This window comes from Nerophis lumbriciformis, linkage group LG35 (genome assembly GCF_033978685.3).
Source record: "Nerophis lumbriciformis linkage group LG35, RoL_Nlum_v2.1, whole genome shotgun sequence".
Lineage (NCBI taxonomy): Eukaryota > Metazoa > Chordata > Actinopteri > Syngnathiformes > Syngnathidae > Nerophis > Nerophis lumbriciformis.
In genome coordinates this window covers 6,979,099-6,991,196 of record NC_084582.2, presented here as the reverse complement: position 1 = coordinate 6,991,196, position 12,098 = coordinate 6,979,099, and the positions used below count along the sequence as shown (strand labels likewise).

The 12,098-nt window shown below is 42.9% G+C and overlaps 1 protein-coding gene across 1 annotated transcript in view; it reads left to right on the top strand.

Annotated features, from left to right (window-relative positions):
• trim105 (tripartite motif containing 105) overlaps positions 1-11,655 on the top strand; it is a 32,488-nt gene extending 20,833 nt beyond the window's left edge. The window contains 1 exon segment of the mRNA XM_072912269.1: positions 11,535-11,655. Within this exon segment, the coding sequence (XP_072768370.1) occupies positions 11,535-11,655 (121 nt within the window).
• Positions 11,656-12,098: the final 443 nt, after the last annotated feature.

Here is a 12,098-nt window from a genome sequence, read left to right as displayed (position 1 = left end):
ACATTCCTACTGGAAGTTACAGGCAGTTTTGTCTGAGTTTTCTTCCTCGGAGCAGTTGTGTCTGTGTTTTCTTCCTAGGGGGCGCTAGAGCGCAATTTTAAGTTTTGGGGTTGGGTTTTTTATTAGATCGCAAGTTTTGCCAGTCCTGATGTGTGTGTCCAGTTTGGTGAGTTTTGAAGCATGTTAAGGGGGTCAAATTTTCGCTCAAAGAGGCAAAAGTGACTGTTTTTACTAAACTTTTGTTTTGAAGGGGGAATTGCCAACTTCCTGTTGATTTTTGCTGGGGGTTGTTAATGTATGAAATGTAGGTCTAAGTGACCTACATTTTAGGTAGGTCTAAGTGACCTACATTTTTTTGTTTCATGTCTCTAAGACATTCCTACTGGAAGTTACAGGCAGTTTTGTCTGTGTTTTCTTCCTAGGAGCAGTTGTGTCTGAGTTTTCTTCCTAGGAGCAGTTGTGTCTGTGTTTTCTTCCTAGAGCGCATTTTTGAGTTTTGGGGTTGGGTTTTTTATTAGATCGCAAGTTTTGCCAATCCTGATGTGTGTGTCCAGTTTGCTGAGTTTTGAAGCATGTTAAGGTTAAGAGGGTCAAATTACAGGTCAAAGAGGGAAAAGTGACTGTTTTTACTAAACTTTTGTTTTGAAGGGGGAATTGCCAACTTCCTGTTGATTTTTGCTGGGGGTTGTCAATGTATGAAATGTAGGTCTAAGTGACCTACATTTTAGGTAGGTCTAAGTGACCTACATTTTTTGTTTCATGTCTCTAAGACATTTCTACTGGAAGTTACAGGCAGTTTTGTCTGTGTTTTCTTCCTAGGAGCAGTTGTGTCTGAGTTTTCTTTCTAGGAGCAGTTGTGTCTGTGTTTTCTTCCTAGAGCGCAATTTTGAGTTTTGGGGTTGGGTTTTTTATTAGATCGCAAGTTTTGCCAATCCTGATGTGTGTGTCCAGTTTGCTGAGTTTTGAAGCATGTTACGGTTAAGAGGGTCAAATTACAGCTCAAAGAGGGAAAACTGACTGTTTTTACTAAACTTTTGTTTTGAAGGGGGAATTGCCAACTTCCTGTTGATTTTTGCTGAAGAATGTCAATGGAAGAAATCTAGGTCTAAGGCAGACCTACATAGAGGTTTTTGTTTCATGTCTCTACAACATTCCTACCAGAAGTTACAAGCAGTTTTGTCTGTGTTTTTTCCCAGGGGGCGCTAGAGCCCAATTTTGAGTTTTGGATTTTTTTTATTTTTTTTTATTAGATGGCAATTTTCACCAGTCCTAAAGTGTGTGTCAAATATGGTGAGTTTTGAAGCATGTTAAGAGGGTCAAATTACAATTACAATAGGGTCCTCTGTCCCAAAGGGACATTGCGGTCCCTAATTAGCTAACCTCAATGAACCCTTACAATAAGTATATTCTCACTTTTTATTGTAGAAAAACAAATGAGACCTTTTTGCTCAATATGTTGAAAAATATTCTTAAATGAAGTAAATGCTAGTTGGTTATTTATGCCTCATATAACCTACACTTATTCAGCCTGTTGTTCACTATTCTTGATTTATTTTAAATTGCCTTTCAAATGTCTATTCTTGGTGTTGGGTTTTATCAAATACATTTTACCAAAAAATGTGACTTATACTCCAGTGCGACTTAATATATATATATATATATATATATATATATATATATATATATATATATATATATATATATATATATATATATATATATATCATACTTGCCAACCCTCCCGATTTTTTCCGGGAGACTCCCGAAATTCAGCGCCTCTCCCGAAAACCTCCCGGGACAAATATTCTCCCGAAAATATCCCGATTTTCAGCCGGAGCTGGAGGGGGCGTGGCCTCCATGCGGACCTGAGTGAGGACAGCCTTTTTTCACTACGGGAGGACAACAGGGTGACAAGAACTAAATCATCCAGACTAGAGATACATTGTATTATTATGTTTATCTTACCTAAAAATAAATAGATATTTATTAATTTAAAAAAACCAAAAACTAAATACATTTTTACTAAATTTTGCTAAAAACATCAAAATTAACTGTATTTTAATTTTTCTTTTTTCTCACTCCTTATTACATCCAGCCATAGAATTTTACATTAAAATAAACATATTTGAAATAATTAATTTTAAATTATCATAATAATTCATTTAAAATGACCATATTTAATTATTAAAATAATTGCTTGTTTATCAACAACTTTAGCATTGTATTCATTACATTTTGAAGCTTTCAGAAGCCAAGTTATGTTATATTCATGTTATATTTATGCAAGTTTGAAGTGTCAATTATCTAAACACAGTTTTGCTTGCATATTTTCAGGATGTAGATATATATATATATATATATACACCGTATTTTCCGCACTATAAGCCGCCCCGGGTTATAAGCCGCGCCTACGCTGCGCTAAAGGGAATGTCAAAAAAACAGTCAGATAGGTCAGTCAAACTTTAATAATATATTACAAACCAGCGTTCTAACAACTCTGTTCACTCCCAAAATGTAATGTGCAAATGTGCAATCACAAAAATAGTAACACTCAAATTAGTGCAGAGCAATAGCAACATCAATAACTCAACGTTGCTCGAACGTTAATGTCACACAACACACAAAATAAAGATTTAAAGCTCACTTTCTGAAATTATTTCTCATCCATAAATCCCTTGAATTCTTCTTCAGTGTCTGAATTAAAAAGTTGGGCGAATACGGCATCCAAAATGGCCGGCTCCGTCTCGTCGAAGTCATCAGAGTCAATGTCGCTGTTGTTGTCCAGCAGTTCCGTGAATCCTGCCTTCCGGAAAGCTCGGACCACAGTTGAGACCGATATATCCGCCAGGCATTTACAATCCACTGGCAGATGTTGGCGTATGTCGTCCGGCGCTGTCTCCCTGTCTTAGTGGCGCAGGTCATCTTGTTGCTTCCTCTACCTACGCACCATTGATTCATTTATGTTCAATTCTCTCGCTGCTGCTCTATTTCCGTGTTCTACTGCGTGACTTATTGCCTTGAGTTTGAATTCTGCGTTGTACGCGTGTCTCTTAATAGGAGCCATTTTGTGGTCTTTACAGGTGTAAACACACAAATGAAATGAAACGCAATATCCGGGGGCTTCTTCTTCTACGGGGGCGGGTGGTTGCTTACAGTAGAAGAAGAAGCGCTTCCTCTTCTATGGGGGCGGGTGCTTACCTTGGCGGTTGCTTACCATAGAAGAAGAAGCGCTTCCTCTTCTACGGGGAAAATAGATGGCGGCTGTTTACCGTAGTTGCGAGACCTAAACTTTATGAAAATGAATATTAATATTAATCCATATATAAGGCGCACCGGGTTATAAGCCGCACTGTCAGCTTTTGAGAAAATTTGTGGTTTTTAGGCGCGGCTTATAGTGCGGAAAATACGGTGTATATATATATATATATATGTATGGAATACTTGACTTGGTGAATTCTAGCTGTCAATATACTCCTCCCCTCTTAACCACGCCCCCAACCACGCCCCGCCCCACCCCCGACCACGCCCCCACCTCCCAAAATCGGAGGTCTCAAGGTTGGCAAGTATGATATATATATGTTTTTTTCCTTTTTTATTATGCATTTTCAGCCGGTGCGACTTATACACCGGAGCGATTTATACTATACGGTACTTTTTACCAATATTTATTCCCGTCAGGAAATTAAGGGTTTTAATCGCAGTGATGTGAGTATTCCCATTTTTAATCATATTTTACCACTGGGTTACATAAACATCAAAAGTCAGATGAGAAGCTGCACCTTAGGTTGAATTGTGTCACGAGCAGCAGGAAAGGTATCATTTTTGAAACGGTTATTGCTCTGCAAAAGGCCACCGCGCTACAAAGTTTCACGGAAATGGCTCTTTTTGCACATCAAGCAAACGTTATCATAACACATTTTCTTCCCCCTTACGCTTTCCAGCCTGGTGGAGGTTAGACGGCAAAAGTTTTCTCCCCGAGAAAGTAATCTTGCCAAAGGTGCCGCATGACAAATGAGATGTTTACCGCCACAATCCAAGCAGAAAAAGATGAATGTTGTGTCTTTGACACGGCTGGCATGGCTCATAATGCAGGACCAGCCCACTGGCATGCACCTCAGTGGGAGAGGGAGCCACTTTCAGGCATGATCTACATCCTTCCTATGCTGCAACTTGTGTGTTTCCTGGCCTAAAGATGGGCCGGATGAAGTGTTGGCACCTCAAGGACGGGTCCTTGACTCTTTAAGCTGTCTCTCGGGACCCCCCGGCATTATAAACTCCCATCTTTTGTGAAAGATGTGAAATGGCACTGCAGAGACATCTGTTCTGTTGTTTATCACTTTTTTTTTTTGCACCTTCTAAATGCTGATGTGCACAATGCAATGTTATATTGGGCACTTGAGTGTTTTCTCAAGTTTATGACATTATTGGTTTTATATTTGGGATGAGATTTGGGAACTCCCCGCATGACGTTTTGCTAAACTATCAACGTGATTTAGTGTGTTTATCTTTCTCTGAAGCTGTGGAGGGGCGGGCGGTGGTGTTGGAAGAGCTGGGGAACATTTTAATTACCGCCATTTAATCTCAACATTGTGCTTAAAGGTCGCCGAGGGGGATTGCCGGGAGGGAACCGAGCGCAAACCACACACAACGATCTCAAGAAGGCCAGTTATTCCACAACATCCTGATATTAGTTTCTGAGTGTCCTCCAGAGGTGTGGACTCGAGTCACATGACTTGGACTCGAGTCAGACTCCAGTCATGAATTTGATGACTTTAGACTCGACTTGACAAAATGTAAAAAGACTTGCAACTCGACTTAGACTTTAACATCAATGACTTGTGACTTCACTTGGACTTGAGCCTTTTGAATTGACATGACTTGACATGATTTGCTACTTTCCCCAAAACCCAAAGATGAAAAACTTATTCGGGAGCGCTCCGTATTTTTCATTGTGTACTTGTCTATCAGCGTTGCGTGTGTCAGCTGGTGTGGTCTCAGTACAACAGCCAATCAAATTAGATCTACTTTGTTTTCATCACACAGCATTCATCCAATCAAATTGCAGGAAGAAGACATGTCCAAACCACACGCCAGTGAACAAAAAATGATACCTAAAATAATTTTGTTTGGGTATAAAAATTACGAGGTGGTCAACACAAAACGGTTTGCAGTATGCAACACACGCGGTTCGAAAATGACTGATGGAGAGGCAACAACTTCCAACTTCGTCCGGCATTTGAAGTTGCACAAAGAACGGTAAGTTTTGAATGTAAGATAACGTTTATTGGCTAAGTAACGTGACTTTTATTTGCTGTGTAGTTAAATCAGTGAGGCTGTAAACTCACTGCTAACGTTATAACGTTATTGCAAACACGGGAATCTGTTGCAGTTCACTACCTTATTCATACTTTTTGTTCAGTGATTTTTTTAAGCAGGGTTACGTTAGTCAATATATCACACGTTACGTAACATTAGACGGCGGTCAGCAGCACCGTGTATTTTAGCCACCTAAAAAAAAGACAAAAATAGTAAAATAAAGGTCAGTTAAAATGTATACTATATTATGAATATGTGTACCGTTTTAGCTAGCTTTCTGACATACTGTTGGTTGTTTACCTCAGTGGTCCCCAACCGTGGATCGATTGGTATCGGGCCGCACAAGAATTTTTTTTTTTTTTTTTTTTTTTTTTTTTTTTTAAATTAAATCAACATAAAAAACACAAGATACACTTACAAGTAGTGCACCAACCCAAAAAAACTCTCTCCCCCTTTTGTTTTGGGCATTGAACATGAAGACTCTTCCTTCACTGTTCCGAGTGGCCATGAGAGTCTTGGCAGTGCCTGCCTCCAGTGCTCCAGTGGAGCGAGTTTTCAGCCATGGTGGCATCATACTACGCCCCCATCGTGCACAAATGACTGACAGACTCTTGGCTAATTTGGTCTTTTGCAGATGCAATGCAGCATAGGGCCCTGACATATAAAAAGTACAACTTTTTTGTTATGTTCACGTATATGTCATGTTTTTTCAATGTTAACACTTTTGTACAAATAAGTACATTTGCACTTTATTTTTCAATGTGTTTGTTCTGTAAAGGAATGAGTTAATGTTTAAAATGACTGGTTAATAGTGCTATTATAAAGTGCAATGTCAGCACAATTTTCTTTCCTGCAATTTAAAATGCACTTGTTTTAATAAATAAATACAGCATTTGAAAAGCATACACAATCTGTGTTAATATATTAGTCTGTGGTTAAAAGGACTTGAAAGGACTCGAAACTCAAAATGCAGGACTTAGGACTTGACTTGAGACTTTCCAGTCTTGACTTTGGACTTGACTCGGGGCTTGCCTGTCTTGACTCGGGACTTGACTCGGACTTGAGGGCAAAGACTTGAGACTTACTTGTGACTTGCAAAACAATGACTTGGTCCCACCTCTGGTGTCCTCACTATAGCACATTTCATAATGCCAGTGAAACCTGGACTTATTTGTGTGGGAGGTGGCAAGGGCAGATTTAGGATTGAAGAAGATACCTCACACTGCAAAAAGTCAGTGTTCAAAAACAAGAAAAAAATGTACAAAAATTAGGGGTATTTTATTTGAACTAAGCAAAATTATCTGCCAATAGAACAAGAAAATTCGGCTTGTCAAGACTTTCCAAAACAAGTAAAATTAAAGCTGCAAGCAGCGATGGACGGGACCGACTTTGACGGCACATAAAATCCAAACCGGAGCAGTAATTAAAACTCTTTGGTCAACTTTTAATCAGAAGGGTTCAATCTCTCTCCTGTGCTAGTTTGAAGCCGACACGACAAACGCGCTCAGAGGAGATAATGTTTGAAAAAAGGTGACCGGTTTTTACAAAACTTTTGTTTTGAAGGGGGAATTGCAAACTTCCTGTTGATTTTTGTTGGGGGTTGTTTAGGGGGGCTTGAGCCCCCCTAAAATAGGCCTAACAACGCCAATGAGTTAAAGTACCAATGATTGTCACACACACTAGGTGTGGTGAAATATGTCCTCTGCATTTGACCCATCCCCTTGATCACCCCCTGGGATGTGAGGGGAGCAGTGGGCAGCAGCGGCGCCGCGCCCGGGAATAATTATTGGTGATTTAACCCCCAATTCCAACCCTTGATGCTGAGTGCCAAGCAGGGAAGAATGCTGGTATGAGCTTTTAAACATAACCCGTTAACTGCTGCCAATCAAATGGTGAATAAGATACTCTTTAGGGTTCATATGTTTGTAAATCTGACTGTGATGAAGTCAGTGCCTCACCAGCCATCAACCTCACCACACGTCACTGAAACACCGAGTCAAATCAGCTCTGTTATTTTCCGTTTTTTCGACTATTTTCCGTACCTTGGAGACATCATGCCTCGTCGGTGTGTTGTCGGAGGGTGTAACAACACGAACAGGGACGGATTCAAGTTGCACCAGTGGCCCAAAGATGCGAAAGTGGCAAGAAATTGGACGTTTGTTCCGCACACTTTACCGACGAAAGCTATGCTACGACAGAGATGGCAAGAATGTGTGGATATCCTGCGACACTCAAAGCAGATGCCTTTCCAACTGGACTGGACAGATCAGCTTTCAGGAAAAGAGAGCGGATGAGGGTATGTCTACAGAATATATTAATTGATGAAAACTGGGCTGTCTGCACTCTCAAAGTGCATGTTGTTGCCAAATGTATTTCATATGCTGTAAACCTAGTTCATAGTTGTTAGTTTCCTTTAATGCCAAACAAACACATACCAATCGTTGGTTAGAAGGCGATCGCCGAATTCGTCCTCGCTTTCTCCCGTGTCGCTGGCTGTCGTGTCGTTTTCGTCGGTTTCGCTTGCATACGGTTCAAACCGATATGGCTCAATAGCTTCAGTTTCTTCTTCAATTTCATTTTCCGCTACCTGCCTCCACACTACAACCATCCGTTTCAATACATGCGTAATCTGTTGAATCGCTTAAGCCGCTGAAATCCGAGTCTGAATCCGAGCTAATGTCGCTATACCTTGCTGTTCTATGCGCCATGTTTGTTTGTGTTGGCATCACTATGTGACGTCACAGGAAAATGGACGGGTGTATATAACGATGGTTAAAATCGGGCACTTTGAAGCTTTTTTTAGGGATATTGCGTGATGGGTAAAATTTTGAAAAAAACTTCGAAAAATAAAATAAGCCATTGGGAACTGATTTTTAATGGTTTTAACCCTTCTGAAATTGTGATAATGTTCCTCTTTAAGCATTTTCGAATTTTCGAAAATCGGTTAATGGTACCCAACTTGGTGCAGTTTTTTTTACGAACTTTCCCCCAGGAGTTGAATTTCGACTTTTTAGGACATGTTACTAGACACCTTTATAAACACATTGGTGAAGAGATTTCTTGGTAACGATTTAGTTCCCAGATTTGCCAAATATCCCATAAGATGACCTTACTATACTAATAAAAGTTTCAATCAATCAATCGAAAATTGTGCATTGACTTTGTTTACCAGACCATCTTTAAGCTGACCGTCTCTTCAGAATGCGGCGTTTTGTGGGCGGTCTTATTTACGTGCCAAAGCCAAGCCCCCTTCGACTGCGTCTTCTCCCTGTCAGTCATATTTTACTTATTAGCGCTTTCATATGGAGTCTCCTGACAGACATACGTTATAACTTTACACTACTTTATATTAGAAAAAGCAACAGTGTAGGATGAATGCTCCATACCAAAAAGAAGCTTATCGGCTACGGTGTCGGCACAGACTACAATGGCGCACGCGCGCATATTTTCACGACTTATGCAGATCCCAAATACAGATCAGCAGGTAACAGAAGGTAAAAAAAAATTGGTTTCACATAAAATTGCGACACAATACGGCAGATAATATGTCTGCTAACAAGTGCCATTTTGTGGTCCTTATACACACACACCATAATAATACTCGTATGTCTGACTACGGTGGCCGTAATGCGCCGACAATCAATCAAGCGGTGCGGCTTCGTAGCTTACCGAAGTCGTACTAAAAGTTTTTGACAGATTTTTTTTAGCTCTATATACTCAATGGAACATTTAAAGTTTTGGTGTTGATTACCGGCCCCATAGTGCAGTCGACACGTATCTCTTATGTGTGACTGCCATCTACTGGTCACACTTATATCATTACACCATGTACCAGATAAAATAGCTTCGAGATCGGTAAGCACAACCAGAATTATCGCATATAAGGAGCGCCGGGTTAAAAGGTGTACTGTCGACCAATGTTCCCTCTAATTTTTCATGTGTGTGAGCAAACGCACAAACACCCTAAGCGTTCAGTGGAATGCAGACGTGCACACTGTGGTCATACCAGCAGCACATTTGTCTCAAACATGACATAACAATTTAAATGTCTTATTATTATAATCAAGTGACTAGTCAATTTCAAAAGATTATTTTCTAATATATGTGATTTGACCCACTTAGATATTGTTTTTTTTTTAATCAGCTATGCACTATAGTATTTTATGCCTGCTTTGGAAAGATTGTGTACCCCTTTCAGAGATCACATTTAGTTCCCCTTAAAACATTCACATGTTGCATGAGATGAAGTGTTTATTAACTTTCTGTCCGTAAAATAAATATTTTTATTAGCAATTATGAAGTCCTGTGACATCATTTCATGATTAATATCCAAAAAATAACATTCTTTACGAATGACAGTAGAATAAGCACACTGATTGAGGAGTCATAGTAAAATGACCTGAAATTTACACTTTACGTGTAGTATTGGAGTTGTCCAACTTTTTGTGTGGCCATAAACTCACCAGTAGCTAATTGCCATAGTGTATGTGTTGGTGCAGGTGAGAGAGAGAGCAAGCGGGTGCTGTTGATATAACAGATGACAAAGAGTTGCTTTTGGCTTGGTTTGTACGGTAGACAACGACCAGTTTTGCTAGATAAAAGTATTTTACACATTGTTTTGGTGTGGTTATGGCCGACAAACAATTTCGCTAAATAAAGGGACCGATGGAATTCCTGTCCTCTTTTAAGTGTCTCCACAGACGTTACAATAATTTAAGTGTTGACAAACTTTGTTTTTATCTGTTGTGGCCACCTTTCGTCACCTGTTACTCACAGTTGCATTGCAAAATCATACAAAACAAACGATTTTGTGACGATCTGTCACTTCATTTCGGTTGGTTTCCATGTTTTTGTATTTACTTCCTGTCAGTGCTCTTATTTTGTTATATTTCCTGTTGGTTCCGCTGAGCACTGTTTTCTCCTCACCTGCCGGTGATTGGCAGCCGGTCCACACCTGCTGCCAATCAGCAGACGCCTATTTATGTTTTCACTCGAGCACTCAGGGCTCGACGATAGACTATGTTAGGAACTGTTGTATGCAAGACTGCTACATTTCTCTGTTGTTTTATTATTAAAATCATCTTACCTGCTCATCCTCATCCTGGTTCTTGCATCTTGGGGTCACACAAACGGCAGCCATGCGAGTTCCTCACAGTATCGTCGAGCGAGAAGATTGTGTCCTCGCGAGAACCCCTGTCGGCGATGCACAGCCGACCTTCTGGACCGCACAATTTTTGGAGGACTTAAAAACCAGGTTTGTGCGGTCCCAGCCCACAGCAGGCTCGGACCTTCCCTCTCCGCCTCGACCGCCGGTTCCGGCTCTCCGACCGGCGAGGCCACCGCCGCCTTCGCTCCTCCCGGCTCGGCCGCCGGTTCCGGCTCTCCGACCGGCTAGGCCACCGCCGCCTTCGCTCTTCCCGGCTCGGCCGCCGGTTCCGGATCTCCGACCGGCGCGGCCACTGCCGCCATCTTCCCCGTCGCCTGCTGTGCATCCTGTCCCGGCTCCACGGCAATCGCCTGTGCCAGCGCGCCGACCACCGGTTCCCACACCGCGTCGCACGCCAGTCGAAGCCCCGCGTCTTACGCCGGTCGCGGCGCCACGACGACCAACACCGGCTGAGTGCCCAGCACCCGTTCCTGCTCCAAGGCAGCTTCCAGCAGCTGCACCACGGCTACTATCCATTCCAGCACCCGCTCATCCTGCCAGTCCGGCGAAGGCTCCAGTGGAGCCCACCGTGATGTCCTTCCTGGCCTCCTGCTGGGACTCGGCGAGGGACTTATCGTTTTCCCTCCTCCTGGCCCCCTTCCGCCCGTCCCTGGTTTTCGCACCGGGGGACATAAAAGACCTAGAACTCCTTCTCCCAGTGGTGGACGGCGTCTGGCATCCGCCTAGTGGAGGGGGGGCTACTACCAGCAGCAGTGCAGCCAAGCACACGCCGCTGTCATCCCCGCCATCGTCTCCTCCCACGGAGACATCATCGTCTCAATCCACGGCGCCGCCACCTTCATCTTCTCTGGCGCGCATTCGCACTGCGCGGACATCTTCCGCGTCACCGGTGGGACTCCGCATGACACCGCCATCTTCCTGGTCGGCAGCAGATCCACCCACAACCACATCGTCTCTGGCGGGCTTTCGCAAGGCGCCGCCATCTTCATGGTCATCATCATCATCATCATCGTCACCACCGGCTGCGCGACCTCCTCCTCATCCGCCAAAGATGCGGCGGTGTTATGGACTTCATCCGCGCTGTCGGCAGCGATCTGCAGAACCTGCGTGTGGACCTTCGCAGCTGTTGGTGTTCAGGTACCACGCGCTTCCGCCTCCTTGTCGGCCACTAATGTGGCCGTTCCGTGGTCGCCCGCCTCGCCAGTTCCAGCGGCGTTCAACGCGTCGCCGCCACCTGACTTTCCCTCGCTGGCTGCGGGGACACTTGGCCTGGCGACCCTCCGCCATGTCCACCCTCCTCCCTCCCGTAATTTTTGGACTTGTTTCCAGGGAACATCTGGAATCTGTTCCTTGAGGGGGGGGTCCTGTGACGATCTGTCACTTCATTTCGGTTGGTTTCCATGTTTTTGTATTTACTTCCTGTCAGTGCTCTTATTTTGTTATATTTCCTGTTGGTTCCGCTGAGCACTGTTTTCTCCTCACCTGCCGGTGATTGGCAGCCGGTCCACACCTGCTGCCAATCAGCAGACGCCTATTTATGTTTTCACTCGAGCACTCAGTGCTCGACGATAGACTATGTTTGGAACTGTTGTATGCAAGACTGCTACATTTCTCT